Source organism: Astyanax mexicanus, chromosome 17 (assembly GCF_023375975.1).
Source record: "Astyanax mexicanus isolate ESR-SI-001 chromosome 17, AstMex3_surface, whole genome shotgun sequence".
NCBI lineage: Eukaryota > Metazoa > Chordata > Actinopteri > Characiformes > Acestrorhamphidae > Astyanax > Astyanax mexicanus.
The window spans coordinates 452327-470000 of NC_064424.1; the positions used below are offsets into that span (position 1 = coordinate 452327).

General features: G+C 37.2%; 1 protein-coding gene across 2 annotated transcripts in view; it reads right to left on the minus strand.

Moving 5' to 3' along the window:
• Nucleotides 1–9273: 9273 nt before the first annotated feature.
• clint1b (clathrin interactor 1b) overlaps nucleotides 9274–17674 on the minus strand; it is a 35140-nt gene continuing 26739 nt past the window's right edge. The window contains exons 9-12 of one of the 2 annotated variants that reach the window (XM_049466749.1): nucleotides 16980–17057; nucleotides 13980–14257; nucleotides 12869–13064; nucleotides 9274–9705 (exon numbers count right to left, since the gene is read on the minus strand). In XM_049466749.1, coding sequence (XP_049322706.1) covers nucleotides 9353–9705; nucleotides 12869–13064; nucleotides 13980–14257; nucleotides 16980–17057 — 905 coding nt within the window. In that variant the 3' untranslated portion in view covers nucleotides 9274–9352. The remainder of the gene's footprint in view (nucleotides 9706–12868; nucleotides 13065–13979; nucleotides 14258–16979; nucleotides 17058–17674) is intronic. The other variant, XM_049466750.1, reaches the window with a different exon arrangement.

Genomic DNA, 17674 nt, shown 5'->3' on the forward strand with positions numbered 1-17674 from the left:
CTCACACACTTCTCTACACTCTGATTGGCCAAACCGGGCGTCCGTCACGCCCACAGGTGAGATCCTTGGCTTCTCATTGGACCATCGACATGCCAGTCAAGCGCTGTTCTTTCACCACAGTCCCCTGAATATGAATCAATCAGCTGCACACAAGCGATGAGAATCGGATCTTTTAAGAGAGTCGGTTCTTTGGAGCTTTTCAGCTCCCGAATGAATCCTCAGATTTTTTGACGCATAAATGAATGAATTAGCAAATTATCAAATATGTAAAATTAATTACTAATGTAAAACATACAGTACTAGTAACATGTTTGAACACCTTTACCCATTCAATGTTTATATTTTTTATATTACTTCCTGCATTTTAAATTAACACATAAGGAGTCACTTTTTTGACAGAGCACTTGCACTTTTACTCAAGTCTGGGTCTCTAGTACTTTATACATACCTGCCTAACGTTCAATTAACATTCAAGTAACGTTCAACTAATATTAAACTAACATTCAACTAATGCTCCCCTAATGTTTAACTAACATTCAACAAATATTCAGCTAACGTACAACTAACGTTTACCTAACCTTCAACTAATATTAACTAACATTCAAGTAACGTTCACCAAACGTTCAACTACTCTTAACTAACATTCAACTAACGCTCCCCTAACATTCAACAAATATTCACCTAACGTTCAACTAATGTTTACCTAGCGTTTAACTAACATTCAAGTAAATGTTCATAAAACGTTAAACTAATGTTAAACTAAGATTCAACTGATGTTTAACTAGCATTAAGCTAACTTTCAAGGAGGGTTTACTTAACATCTAAGTAACATTCACCAAACGTTTAACTAGTGTTAAACTACCGTTCAAGTAATGTTCAACTAACATTCAAGTATTCACCAAATGTTCAACTAACGTTAAAGAAATGTTCAACTAACGTTACCCCAACATGCAAGCAATGTTCACCTTTCACCTAACACATTCAACTAACTTGTATAGTAAGGAAGTAGAATTACTTCATTTAATTACTAAAATGCTGTATTGGTATCTACTGGAGTATTATTTTTACTTCACTACTGTACTTAAGTATTAAAATGCTGTATCTGTACTTAGATATTTGTAAATTTGATTTGATTAATATATAATTACATTTTACTAGTAAAAACTCCAGTTACAAAAATCCATAATCACTTTATTACCAGCAGAAATTATAATCACAGATATCTCCATTGTCATTATTATTATATTTAGTAAAAATATCTAAAAAAAGTCTTAAATATCGATGTTATTACTACAAGTCAAAATTCGAATTGTAAATGTCCCAAAGAAGCAAATATATGTATTTTTACAGACATACTATCTAAACTATTCAGTCTAAGTATACCACTCGCATTTATGTCTTCTAAAGAATAACTCAGATCTTCTCCCTCAGTTCACTTTAATTTAGTAAAGGATGTTAATGCCAGTTTTTTACAGACGCCAAGAAAAATATAAATATAGTTAGAATGGAATATTTTAACAGCTAAAATTAACTAAGCTACATTTTTTAACAGTCAGTGATTGGTAGAATATCTATAAATCTAGTGAGAAAATATTTTTTACCTCTTTGTTGATTTGTCATTGTCACATATTTAATTGTTGACTTTGTAATAAGTATATCTCTGAATTGAATTGTCTGTGTCTATTTTACTGTATGTACTTGTTTGCTATGCCCCCCCCCCATCCCTGTTATTATAAGTATGACGAGATTTAATCCAAAACAGAAACTATCTACAATTATATTACAGAAATCTCTTAAACCACACATAACTGTAACACACATTTCTACTTGTGTAAACTACTGAATTTCTGTGTGAGGCTCGTTCTTTGTCACTCTTTATCAGACTGTTATCTCCCCACCAGGGGGCACCACGTGACTGGTTAACTGCAGAGATGTTTCTGAAGAGGAACATTTCAGTACTGATTTAATGGTGAAACTATGATTAGAACAGCACTGCTGAGGTAAATATGTGATTAAATAACACTGCTGAGGTAAATGTACGATTAGAATAGCACTGCTGAGGTAAATGTATGATTAGAATAGCACTGCTGAGGTAAATGTATGATTGGAATAGCACTGCTGAGGTAAATGTATGATTAGAATAGCACTGCTGAGGTAAATATGTGATTAGAGTAGCACTTCTGAGGTAAAAGTATGAGTAGAACAGCTCTGCTGAGGTAAATGTATAATTAGAATAGCATTGCTGAAGTAAAAATGTGTTTAGAATTGCACTGCTGGGGTAAATGTATGATTCGAATAGCACTGCTGAGGTAAATGTATGATTGGAATAGCACTGCTGAGGTAAATGTATTATTAGAAAATCACTGCTGAGGTAAATATGTGATTAGAATATCACTTCTGAGGTAAATGTATGATTAGAATAGCATTGCTGAGGTAAAAATGTGTTTAGAATTGCTCTGCTGAGGTAAATGTATGATTAGAATAGCACTGCTGAGGTAAATGTATGATTAGAATATCACTTCTGAGGTAAATGTATGATTAGAATAGCATTGCTGAGGTAAAAATGTGTTTAGAATTGCTCTGCTGAGGTAAATGTATGATTAGAATAGCACTGCTGAGGTAAATGTATGATTAGAATAGCACTGCTGAGGTAAATGTATGATTGGAATAGCACTGCTGAGGTAAATGTATTATTAGAAAATCACTGCTGAGGTAAATATGTGATTAGAATATCACTTCTGAGGTAAATGTATGATTAGAATAGCATTGCTGAGGTAAAAATGTGTTTAGAATTGCTCTGCTGAGGTAAATGTATGATTAGAATTGCACTGCTGAGGTAAAATGTGATTAGAATAGCATTGCTGAGGTAAATGTGTAATTAGAACATCACTGCTGAGGTAAAGGTATGATTCGAATAGCACTGCTGAGGTAAATGTGTGATTAGAATTGCACGGCGGAGGTAAATGTATGATTAGAACATGACTGCCAAAGTAAATGTATGATTAGAACATCACTGCTGAGGTAAATGTATGATTAGAACAGAACTGCTGAGGTAAATGTATGATTAGAATAGCATTGCTGAGGTAAAAATGTGTTTAGAATTGCACTGCTGGGGTAAATGTATGATTAGAATAGCACTGCTGAGGTAAATGTATGATTAGAATAGCACTGCTGAGGTAAATGTATGATTGGAATAGCACTGCTGAGGTAAATGTATTATTAGAAAATCACTGCTGAGGTAAATATGTGATTAGAATATCACTTCTGAGGTAAATGTATGATTAGAATAGCATTGCTGAGGTAAAAATGTGTTTAGAATTGCTCTGCTGAGGTAAATGTACGATTAGAATAGCACTGCTGAGGTAAATGTATGATTAGAATAGCACTGCTGAGGTAAATGTATGATTGGAATAGCACTGCTGAGGTAAATGTATGATTAGAATAGCACTGCTGAGGTAAATATGTGATTAGAGTAGCACTTCTGAGGTAAAAGTATGAGTAGAACAGCTCTGCTGAGGTTAATGTATGATTAGAAAACCACTGCTGAGGTAAATATGTGATTAGAATATCACTTCTGAGGTAAATGTATAATTAGAATAGCATTGCTGAGGTAAAAATGTGTTTAGAATTGCACTGCTGGGGTAAATGTATGATTCGAATAGCACTGCTGAGGTAAATGTATGATTGGAATAGCACTGCTGAGGTAAATGTATTATTAGAAAATCACTGCTGAGGTAAATATGTGATTAGAATATCACTTCTGAGGTAAATGTATTATTAGAATAGCATTGCTGAGGTAAAAATGTGTTTAGAATTGCACTGCTGGGGTAAATGTATGATTAGAATAGCACTGCTGAGGTAAATGTATGATTAGAATAGCACTGCTGAGGTAAATGTATGATTGGAATAGCACTGCTGAGGTAAATGTATTATTAGAAAATCACTGCTGAGGTAAATATGTGATTAGAATATCACTTCTGAGGTAAATGTATGATTAGAATAGCATTGCTGAGGTAAAAATGTGTTTAGAATTGCTCTGCTGAGGTAAATGTATGATTAGAATTGCACTGCTGAGGTAAAATGTGATTAGAATAGCATTGCTGAGGTAAATGTGTAATTAGAACATCACTGCTGAGGTAAAGGTATGATTCGAATAGCACTGCTGAGGTAAATGTGTGATTAGAATTGCACGGCGGAGGTAAATGTATGATTAGAACATGACTGCCAAAGTAAATGTATGATTAGAACATCACTGCTGAGGTAAATGTATGATTAGAACAGAACTGCTGAGGTAAATGTATGATTAGAATAGCATTGCTGAGGTAAATGTGTGATTAGAATAGCAGTGCTGAGGTAAATGTATAATGAGAATAGCATTGTTGAGGTAAATGTGTGATTAGATTTTCACTGCTGAGATAAATGTGTGATTAGATCATCACTGCTGAGGTAAATGTATGATTAGAATAGCACTGCTGAGGTAAATGTATGATTAGAATAGCTTTACTGCTGAGGTAAATCAATTGTATTTTTTGTTGTTATGTCTGCTAGTTTTGTAGTTGTAGCTTTTTATTTAAAAATCGAAACAAAAATACATCTAGGCTAATTTATTTAATAAATGGTAAATAAAAGGCAAAATTTATAAAAAAAAAAACTGCTAAAAATGTTTAATTTGGATTTTGTTTGGTTTTGTCCCCAAAAAGTTTAAGGAAAGCATTATTACATAAAGCATGAGAGTGAAGTGTTAGGCAACTGTTTAATGTCATACAGAATTATTTATTGAGTACAATCAAATAAAAAAAAGTAAAATTTTAAAAGAAACTATTTCATGAAAGAGACGTTTGATCTTTCTCTCAATCTCTCTCTCTTTTTTTTCATAGATGCATAAACTAGTAAGTGTCTTCTCAACAGCCTGCCCACGCCTAGACCATAATAATACGCACAGGTTCTGTTTAATGTTAAAGTATTAAAATAAGAAACTAAACCCCTATACAATAATAATCTCAAGAGTAATAAAATAAAGATTTGGTCATTTTTTAACAGGATGTCTGAGTGGAATGGAGGGGCTGTAGAACAGCAGCATCTGGAGAAAATATAAACATGATAAAAACATAAAACATTACAGATTCATCTGGAGTTCACCATGCCTCCACTGAGTGCGTTCACATTAAAATCATAATCCCATTACTGTAGAATATCACAGATTATCAGTAATCTTAGATAATCAGACAACAGGAAAACTGCAGACTATAACAGAGTGACAATAATCTGATTTTTGTTCTGCAACCAGCCAATAAACTCACTGAATAGGACGTGAAGAAGACATCTAATTTTACTACAATTTTTACTTAAATTCACTTTTAAATTCAAGCTTTTACTAAACTTTTACTAAAGCTTTTTAAAGAGTGTGCATGCACTGAGAAATCTGATTTAGCTTGCTTTAACAAATTTCTTAAAACTGATTTCTAGACCTTACTCCAATTTAAGAAGAGTTTACCTCACTGCATAATCAGATAACTGCAATAATCCAATTATTGGGCTACAATCTCAGAAATTAAGAGTGTGCATGCACTGAGAAATCTGATTACTGAGCTCAAATACAGCTCTCTTTATCAGACTTATTAATCAGATTTGAAGAAATTGAAGTATGCTCTTTAACTTGGATTAAACTGGATCAAATTGGATTACTGCACTAAAATCCAGATTTCTTAATCAGATTTTTAGACCTTCAATTACTTCAATTTAAGAATTCTAAGAAAGTGTGCTGTTTATATTTACAGTGAATAATTTAGATAATGGCAATAATCCAACTGTTGGGCTATAATTCCAGAAATTAAGCGTGTACATGCACTGAGAAATCTGATTACTGAGCTCAAATACAGATTTATTAGATTTATTAATCAGATTTGAAGAAGACACCTCACTCTGGTCTAAGAAATCGAAGTATGCACTTTAACTTGGATTAAACTGGATTAAATTGGATTACTGCACTAAAATCCACATATCTTAATCAGATTTCTTATTCAGATTTTTAGGCCTCACTTCAATTTAAGAAATCTAAAAAAGTGTGATGTTTATATTTACATTGAATAATTTAGATGACTGCAATAATCCAATTATTAGGCTACAATCTCAGTAATTAGGAGTGTGCATTCACTAGGAAATCTGATTAATAAGATAAAACACAGTTCTTTTTATCTGATTAATCTGATTAATCTGAATAATCTCGTCCTCTGATTTTTAAAACTTACTCTAAAAGAATCTAAGAAATCAGTTTATTTTTTTTACATCACTACCTGAATAATCAGATAATCAGATAAATGCAGTAATCTGATTATGAACGGATATTTGAGGGAATGTAAACACACTCAGAGGCCTGATAGCAGTCAGAGCATGTCTGACAACAAGAGTAACACTGACTTGAGGCGATGCATTAAAAGGATGCAAGCAAAATAAAATAAAATAAAATAAAATATAATACCAGTAACACACTTCAGTTCATTTCATGCACTGTAACATGTTAGTTGTGACAGTTTTATGAGGCATTATAAACACCAATTCAAGTAGTTTTCCGTTACATTTGCAAGATTTCTCTCCACCGCCTGCAACTCAACTTTAACGTCAGTTTAACATCTTTTAAACGCCTTTTCTTTTCTCTACAGTGTAAATAAAAGCACTGAAGTTTAGTTAGTGGGTAGAGATATACTTGCTGTTATGTATTACGTTTGTGTATGCATGCTGGCTACCTTGCATATGACTGCATGTTTGTTCGGTGCTTTAATAATTGGGTGCATCCTCAAAAATTAACACAACATGAAGTTTGCGAGGTGTAGTACACACAGAAAACAATAGGGGGCAGTGCAACACTCAGAAAACAGAAATAAGTAATATATATTAAAGTTTTTAAGAACAGCTACCGACATGTGTACGATGTGTGGAAGCTTCCAGTAAAGGGAAATTCAGTTTATACTTGTGAATGGCGTTTCCTGTGCGAGCGCCCTACGCAGCCGCCCACGTTTACACTTCTGTGAAGCTCCGCACTTTAAAATGCGAAGGCGGGAACGTTTAAGCGGATCAGCGGACCAATCAGAGCTGCTGATGCTGTCCGCATCACGTAGTTACATTTCTGGGGAGGTGCACATTGGGCATATGGCGTAGGTTTGACGCAAAGGTTTAAAATAAATTGGTTTAAAACTAAAAGAAAGTATGAAAATATCTATATCATGTCACATCATATCAGAAACATTTTGTTTATAATACTGTATCTTTTTTAAAACACAGTATTGATTTTTAATTATTAGTTTTGATTCGTGAAAATTGGGGTCAGAAATTGTTTATATAGGGTTGCGTTTAAGCCCCGCCCACTAGATAGCAGTAATGCACTCTGTGATGAGATGTTCTTTTATGTTTGCAATGTTTTGATTAATAAATATGATCCATGTTTTTAATACTAGGACACTTTGTTTTCTTCAAAATTTCTTTGAAAGTGATTTTTTTAAATTATTAGTTTAGATTAGTAAAGATTGGTGTCAGAAGTGGTTTATATCTAGTGTTGTGTTTAAGCCCCGCCCACTAGATAGCAGTAATGCACTCTGTGGTTAGATGTTGTTTATGTTCGCAATGTTTTGACTAATAAAAATTATTTTAATTTTTTTTTACTAGGACAATTAGTTTTCTTCAAAATGTTAAAATTTTGCTTTAAAACAGTGATTTTTAATTATTAGTTTAGATTAGTAAAGATTGGTGTCAGAAGTGGTTTATATAGGGTTGTGTTTAAGCCCCGCCCACTAGATACTAGTATTGTACTCTGTGATTAGATGTTTTTTTATGTTCTCAATGTTTGATTAATAAATATGATTTTATAATTGTGTTTTATACTAGAACACTTTGTTTTCTTCAAAATTTTGCTTTAAACGGCCGCAATATTTAGCCGTGATTACAATATCGAAAAATACTGTGATATATTGAATTGTAACCCCTGCATTGTGATTTGTATCGGATAAAAACAGCAAGTATATCTCTAACCTATCCCCCACCAATCCCTGCTCAGATCTCCCAGCAGCAGATCTGTTGACCTAAACATCTTAAAAGAAAGAAAGATGGCTGCTCCTGTCCTTCGTTCTGATTGGTTTATGTTTTATTATCGAGAAAAGGCAATTTACGCTTCATTAAGGAGCGCTCTTCAGTGATCTGGAGAGAAGCAGCTTAGATACTCGGACTGTAGCCTACTACCACATCACCATCACCATCATCACCCTTGTCATCATCACCATCGTCATCATCACCATAGTCATCATCACCATAGTCATCATCACCATAGTCATAATTATTATCACCTGAACACCTGACAGGATACTGGCCTTCACATTCCTGATTTCCTACACACAAAAAATGCTGCGGATTGGAGTGTTTTAATAATAATAATTATAATATTTCTAATAATGTGAGAATTTAATGGTTTTGAGAGAAAACCCCCAAACACACACAGACTCACTCTCAAATCTTAAAACACTCAAACAATAAATACGAAACTAAACGAAACGAAACGAGGACCTGTGAGACTCCAGTGACCTTCAGAGATTATTGTTCTCCTCACGCACGATATCCGAGAACCGTATCAGATTAAAACAGCGCAATAATTTACCTATTTTCTTCTTCATCGTCACAAAAAAAAACGGAGAAAGAAACGAACGAAAAACGAAAACTAAAAGAAAAAGAGATATTTACACAGAACGAACCACTTGCATCGTTTTTTTTTTTAGTCACAGCATGATCAATGAGCGTTGAGGTAATTCCTGAATTCAGATCCAATAGATTAGATTAGAGAATGGTCAGAGAGAGAGAATACGTGGAAAAAACAACGCGACAAAGAAGAAACACACGCGCACACGCACACACACATCTCACGCGAGTGACGCCTGTGTCCAAACAACCACTGGCAAACATACCGAACTGCAGAGGGCGCTGTTTCTGTTGGATTTAACTTACGAAGTTACGTTTCGTGTTACGTGTTTTTTTTTTTTCAACCATCACCACCGAACCATCCACCATCGGTCGGTCCCCCATAAACCCCTTAAGAACCCCTCCTTTCCCACCTTAACCACACCCCCAGGAGGAAATAGTGGGGTTCTCCACCACCCTATCCCTTTCCCATTCCCGTCCCCGTGTCCATTCCCATTTCGCTTTTATCTGTTTATCTGTTTTTGTAACAACAAATTAAATAGAATTGTCCAGACAATGGCTCGCTTGGTCAGTTTTGTCCATTTTACTGGCTGCAGCTCCCCCCTTTTCAGAAGGTTTATTTGGACCAGTTACTCCATTTACTCGTTCCTCACGCTCCTCCTCTCTTCCTCCTTCATTTTCCAAAGTTGCCGAAATTCGCGAAGGCATCTTGTTTGGGTTGTAACACGGCCGGGTTCACGCCTTGACCCATCCCAGCCATGCCAAGGCCACCGGGAAGGCCCATGCCAACGGGTGCCACGTTCATGTTCATCCCCCCCATTAGTCCCTGACCGGCAGGCACTCCTCCAATGCCCATGGAGCCCATTCCCATGGTGCCCGTCGCCATAGTGGGTGGCATGCCCATGCCCATGCCCCCACCGCCAACCATGGGGTTGATGGGTGGTCTGGGGGCCACGCCTGCAGGCTGGGCGCTGAGAGACATTCCAGCAAAGTTCTGGGCGACCAGGCTGACGGGCGGCTGAACGCCTGAGAGAAGAAACAACAGTTAAATCCTGCTTTATTATACACACTAATGCAGCATACATACACTTACACACTTTCATCATCATCATAATAACTAGAAAAAAACACATAAAACACAGAGAACTCTACGGAGCCCCTAAAGGGACTTACTAAGTCGTGAGCACCACATACTAAGTCGTGAGCACCACATACTAAGTCGTGAGCACGACTTACTAAGTCGTGAGCACGACTTACTAAGTCGTGAGCACGACTTACTAAGTCGTGAGCACCACATACTAAGTCGTGAGCACGACTTACTAAGTCGTGAGCACGACTTACTAAGTCGTGAGCACGACTTACTAAGTCGTGAGCACCACATACTAAGTCGTGAGCACCACATACTAAGTCGTGAGCACAACTTACTAAGTCGTGAGCACGACTTACTAAGTCGTGAGCACCACATACTAAGTCGTGAGCACCACATACTAAGTCGTGAGCACCACATACTAAGTCGTGAGCACGACTTACTAAGTCGTGAGCACCACATACTAAGTCGTGAGCACGACTTACTAAGTCGTGAGCACGACTTACTAAGTCGTGAGCACGACTTACTAAGTCGTGAGCACCACATACTAAGTCGTGAGCACGACTTACTAAGTCGTGAGCACGACTTACTAAGTCGTGAGCACGACTTACTAAGTCGTGAGCACCACATACTAAGTCGTGAGCACGACTTACTAAGTCGTGAGCACGACTTACTAAGTCGTGAGCACCACTTGCTAAGTCGTGAGCACCACTTGCTAAGTCGTGAGCACCACTTACTAAGTCGTGAGCACCACTTGCTAAGTCGTGAGCACCACTTGCTAAGTCGTGAGCACCACTTACTAAGTCGTGAGCACCAGATAACGGTAGCTAGCAAGCTATAGTTTAAACTGGCATATGTTCCACAGTGTAATGTGATTAACTAGCTAGGTTAGCTAATGTTATCTATATTTCATTGTGAAATGTTTTAGCTAACGATAGCCAGCTAACTCTTATTAGATGTGCACAGAAAGAGCGTTTGGGCGTGGGCACGCGGACACACACACACACACACACACACACACACACACAATCCACAGTCCACACAAAATCATATTTATTTAGCTGCCATGTGTGATCAAATTTAGGCTGCTTTTACAAAGATCTAGCTTGCTAACCTAATGCTAGCTAAGTTAGCTTAGCTTTAAGGCTTTCATTGCTCTCTGTACAATATATGGTAGGCTTGGGTTAAAGTATCCGCTGTGTTTGGTGTGGGTGTGTGTGTGTGTGTGTGTGTGTGTGTTTGCCCAAAAGCTTTTCTGTGTACATCTAATAAGAGTAAGCTGGCTAACGTTAGTTAACATTTCCCGCTGAAAAAAAAGTAGTTACCATTAGCTAACATAGCTAATGTTAGCTAAAACATTCCCCACTGAAATAAAGTAGTTACCATTAGCTAACCTAGCTAACGTTAGCTAAAACATTTCACAATGAAATATAGATAACATTAGCTAACCTAGCTAACGTTAGCTAAAACATTTCACAATGAAATATAGATAACATTAGCTAACCTAGCTAACGTTAGCTAAAACATTTCACAATGAAATATAGATAGCATTAGCTAACCTAGCTAGTTAATCACATTACACTGTGGAACATATGCCAGTTTAAACTATAGCTTGCTAGCTACCATTATCTGGTGCTCACGACTTAGTATGTGGTGCTCACGACTTAGTAAGTGGTGCTCACGACTTAGTAAGTGGTGCTCACGACTTAGTAAGTCGTGCTCACGACTTAGTAAGTCGTGCTCACGACTTAGTAAGTCGTGCTCACGACTTAGTATGTGGTGCTCACGACTTAGTATGTGGTGCTCACGACTTAGTAAGTCGTGCTCACGACTTAGTAAGTCGTGCTCACGACTTAGTATGTGGTGCTCATGACTTAGTAAGTCGTGCTCACGACTTAGTATGTGGTGCTCACGACTTAGTAAGTCGTGCTCACCACTTACTATGTAAAAAAAAAAATATACACCATGTCCCTTTAGGGGCTGCGTAGAACTCTGTAACTATTAAAATAAGTTTTCTGAAATACAGCAGGTATCTCTCAGTAGTAGTTGTTTATGATGCTGCACATGATGAAACTCCTTCTCAACCTCTTCAACGTTTTATTCATTAAAACAAAACGAGTCGATCAGGAAAAGCACCGTGTCTACATCAACCCGTGAATTTGTATTCATGGCCCCGCCCACCTCGGCTCGGGACCGCCCACAGGCAGAGCTGAAGCCGGGCAGAGACGCCAACTCGTCAGATAGGAGATAACTAACAGCTCTAGGAACAGCATCCAGTTCATTCCTGTGTTATTTGTGCGAATAACATATCAGTGTTTATATACTTTACCCAGTAATTCAGAGCTAAGAAACAAATGGTTAGAATTAGTCTATGGAGGAAAAACACCACCAGCCAAGTACAATTGAGATAGGTAGGTGTTTAGATGTTTAGAACAGTTCTGTTTACACTAGTTAAAAGTAAAAATCCACCGGACATCCTATTTAAACCTGTAGTTACTTACACACAGTGGTGGGTAATCCAGGTCCAGAAAGTAAAAATTCACCCTGGGGTTTTGTTTGTTCCAACTGCCTGGGCGGCTCTGCTGCAGCTCAGCCAACAAAACAAACCCCAGGGTGGATTTTTACTTTTATTTTCTGGTCCTGAACTCTACCCACCTCTGTGTGTAAGTAACTATAGGTTTAAATAGGATCTCCGGTGGATTTGGTGTTTTATTCTAAGAGACTCTAAGACTAGGTCAGTGGCTGAACTGCACTTAGCAGGGCATTATTACACATGTTGTAAAGTAACATATGACATTGTAAAGACTGTTACTAGTGTAAAAATGTCTTTTTTTTTTTTTTTAAGCTTTTCTAACTGTTGTCCGTCTCACTGCATCCTGGTGTCGCAGTGCTGTTAGCCAATCAGTCAGAGGCAATATGTTTGAACATGTATGAATATTCATGAGTAAGAGCTGAAATCTGTGCGAGTATGAAGTAGCTGTAACCTTCGTCTCTCTGTCGGTGTAGAATTTAAAGGATGTAAAAGGTTTCTATGCAGTAGAAATGAATGAAAGGTCTGGAGTGAACAGGTTCAGCGGCTGCAGGTGGATGTTGGTGAGATACCTTGCTGCATCATGGTGTTGAGGGTGGGCTGGGAGGGTTTGGGAGGGTTCATGCCCATAGACAGGAAGTCCAGGCTGATGTTGACGCTCGGGTCGGACCACGTGGCGGGCATGGAGACTTTCCCACCGGGCTTCTGAACACCCATCTGCTGCGGCAGCAGAGGACCCCCCAAACTGTGGATGGGTCCCCCTAAAGTCTGTAAAACCAGAAGAGATGAAGTTAAGTTGATGACATCATGAAGATCTCCAGAACTTTACAGGGTCATTGTCCTGCTGCAGAACCCAAGTAAAGTACTCCTGAGCTTGAGGTCAGTAAGCAACAGATGGACGGATTCTGATTCTCCTGATTCTTTGAACTGACGAGACAAAAGTGGAACTTTTTGAAAGGTGTCCCGTTACATCTGGCATAAAACTAGCACAATAGAAAAAGAACATCATACTGAACGATGTAAAACATGGTGGTGGTAGTGTGTGTGTATGTGATGATGATCTGGGGCTGCTGGGTAAAACTTTGCTGTAAATGATGGAAGGATAAATTCTGCTGTTTTTCACCAGAAAATCCTGAAGGAGAATCAGAATCCGTCCATCTGTTTCTTACTGACCTCAAGCTCAGGAGTACTTGGGTTCTGCAGCAGGACAATGACCCAAAGTTTTTGGAGGGTTTAGTTAAAGTCTGAATGACTCAGATTAGCTGTGGATGATCTTAAACAGGACTTTTATGCTGGAAAATCCTCCAATGTGTCTGAATTAAAATAATTCTGTAAAGAAGAGAGGAACTAAATTCCTCCACAGAGATGAGAAAGACTCGTTAGCAGTTATCAGTAAAGCTTATTAGATTTAGGGGGGAAATATTTTTTTCTCACAGGGCTAGATTGGTTTGGATAGTTTTTTTTTCTATAATAAATACAATTATTTAATTATGTTATATTTTATTTATTTATTTGATATTTTCTGATATTAGAGTTTTTTTTAATAATCTAAAATATATACATGCAATATGATAAAAAAATAAAAAATAAAAAAAAAGATAAAAAAATGAAATAACTCTGTAGGGGGTTGAATACTTTTCCACAGCACTGCACTATATACTACAGTACCAGTTTCACTCATACCTGTGATCGGGACATGGGCAGCCCGGTGCCCTGAGGGCACATGCTGAAGGTCATGCTTTGGGAGGAGCTGAGATTGCTGTGGTTGGAGCCCATCAGGTGGAAGAGGTCGGCGGAGGGGGGCTGGGCGGAGGGGGTGGAGGAGGGGGCGGGGTTGGAGGTGGGTGGGGGTATATCGCTGAAGAGGTCGGGGACAGTGGAGGAGCCGGCGGAGGCGGGAGGACTCGCCGAGGAGAAAGCGTTCCAGTCTCCGAACTCGCCATTACCAGCAGATACCGGTCCTGAAATCACAGCATTTTACACACCGTGTTAAAAAACACTGCGTCAATAAAGCACAGCTCTACATCTGAACAAAAACACACTTTTAAACGTCATAACTCATCACTCGTCATAACTTACACTGCTCATATAATTAATAAGAATGCACTGAATATTTGGAAACATAAATTGTTTGTCTGAAAACAGTAAAAAAAAAACACTTTCAGAGTACAAACAAATAAATTAAATAACACTTAATTCTAAATGATTTTATTTGTAGTCATATTGCATTGTTTCCAATAAAAGTACAATTTAGAAGACTGGCAGATTAGTACCAACAGCCCTAAGGTAAAATCATGATTAGAATGGCACTGCTGAGGTGAATGTGTGATTAGAACAGCTGAACTAAAGCACTTCTGAGATGAATGTGTGATTAGAATAGCACAGCTGAGGTACATTAACTATTAGAACACCGCTGAGGTCAATTTACGATTAGAACAGCACTGCTGAGGTAAATGTATAATCAGAATAGCACTGCTAAGGTAAATGTATGAGTAAAATAGCACTGCTGAGGTAAATGTATGATTAGAATAGCACTGCTGAGGTACATTTACGATTAGAATAGCACTGCTGAGGTAAATCTATGTTTAGAAGATAGATAGATAGATAGATAGATAGATAGATAGATAGATAGATAGATAGATAGATAGATACTTTATTGATCCCCGGGGGGAAATTCTTAAAATAGCACTGCTGAGGTAAACGTGTGAGTAGAATAGCACTGTTGAGGTAAATGTGTGTTTAGAACAACACTGCTGAGATACATTTACGATAAAAAATCCAAAATTTCCCCTCGGGGATCAATAAAGTATCTATCTATCTATCTATCTATCTATCTATCTATCTATCTATCTATCTATCTATCTATCTATCTATCTATCTATCTATCTATCTATCTATCTATCTATCTATAAAAACAGAGCTGAGGTTTATTTATAAGTAGAATAACACTACTGAGGTAAATGTATAATTAGATTAGCACTGCTGAAGTAAATGTATGATTAGAATAGAACTGCTGAGGTAAATGTATGAGTAGAATAGCACCGCTGAAGTAAATGTATGAGTAGAACAGCACCGCTGAGGTAAATGTTTGGTTAGAGTAGCACTCCGGAGGTAAATTTATGATTAGAATAGCACTGCTGTGGTAAATGTATCGTGCTTTGTCAGTTTATCTACTAGGATGATGAAGTGTTCAGTGTTCAATCAATACTTTTACGTTGTAGTTTTGTACTTTATATTTCTTTCCAAAAAAAAAAACAGAATAAATGTTTTTTTTTTGTTTCTATGTAATTTATTCCATGGTGACAAAATAAATGAAAAGTATGATTTTGTTACTTGGCCTTTAAGTAATTTACATTATGTTTGGCTAACGATTACACACCATTAACTTCTGCACAATCCACACAGACACACACACACACACACACACACACACACACACAGAAGAACTCTCCTCCGCCTCCACTCAGGGTTGGGTGTCGTCAGGGCAGATGAGGCGTATATAATGGGGCTGACAGGTGTCTGTCCCCATAACACTCAGCAGGTAGCTCCTCCATCTGGAGCCCCATCACTCATCAATATTTCACCCTGACCCCCGTCTGCACGCGCTCATACCGCCTCACCAACCACACACTCCAGAGATGCCAGCGGGCACTGCCAGCCCACCACCAGCGGGCACACGAGACCTGATCTACACCAAGCCCAGATCTAAAGAGTAACCTAAACAGTATAGATACAGATCCCTCCCTCAGACAAAGTCTGCTGGCTAATCCTAATGCTGTGTACTGTCTGAGGTTCTCAACAAGCAGACCCAAATGGAAGCAATTCTTAAAATTATCAAGTAGGCGGGGCTATATTGGGTGGGGTTTTGGTGGGTGAGGGGTGGAGCCAGAGTGGTTCTATGCAGATTTCCTGGTTTGTTGTGATGTCACAGTAAGGGAGGAGCATCCAAACGTCTCATAGAAGCAAAAGATTCCTGATTTTCTAATTCTTATAGATGATTCACATAAAACAAATGGATGGATTTTCATTTTTAAAATGAATTAAGCTTAATTCAATTAGACTTTATTCTTATTTTTCTAGCTTTCAAATTGATAATTATAATTTATTCATTATAAATTATACATTTTATTATTTGGATCTGATTTTATTATTACCCTATATTATCTTATTTTTATTAATTAGACCTCATTTTTTATCTGTCTGGTTTTGACTATTTTATTATGCTATCATAATTTTTATTCATTTGTGTATTCTATTTTATTAGTGTTTATTTTAATAGATGTTTTTAATGTCTTGCTTGTTGTGTTTGATTTCTTACTCTCTTTCTCCTGATGTGAAGCACTTTGAGCTGCCTTTTTATGTATAAAAGGTGCTTCATAAATAAAGTTTATTATTATTATTACACTTTTATTCTATAATGGCACTTTTATTCTAATTCACTTTGTTCATTTTCCTTCTTAGAAATATATATATATATAATCATGTTTTGACCATGTTTTATTTATGCTTTATTTATATTTTTATTTCCAATTCATTGTTGTTCATTTACATGTTTTTTGACTTCTTTTGGTATTTTCTAATTTGTAAAGCACTTTGAATGTTGTGTATAAAAGGTGCTATATAAATAAAGTTTATTATAATTATAATTATTATTATTAATAAGAGTTAAAGCTTCACACGTACCGGACGCTGCAGGCAGACTAGCAGAAGCAGCTGGAGAGGAGAAATCAGCGAAGCCCGTTATGAGATCTGAACCACCGCCTACAGAACCAAACACACAGAGAAACACACAGATCATCAACCAATCAGATCATCAACCAATCAGATCATCAACCAATCAGAACATCAACCAATCAGATCATCAACCAATCAGATCATCAACCAATCAGATCATCAACCAGTCAGAACATCAACCAGTCAGAACATCAACCAATCAGATCATCAACCAATCAGATCATCAACCAATCAGATCATCAACCAGTCAGAACATCAACCAGTCAGAACATCAACCAATCAGATCATCAACCAATCAGATCATCAACCAATCAGAACCTCAACCAATCACAACCTCAACCAATCACAACCTCAACCAATCAGAACCTCAACCAATCAGAACATCAACCAATCAGATCATCAACCAATCAGATCATCAACCAATCAGATCATCAACCAATCAGATCATCAACCAATCAGATCATCAACCAATCAGAACCTCAGCCAATCACAACCTCAACCAATCAGATCATCAACCAATCAGATCATCAACCAATCACAACCTCAACCAATCAGAACCTCAACCAATCAGATCATCAACCAATCCGATCATCAACCAATCACAACCTCAACCAATCAGAACCTCAACCATTCAGAACATCAAC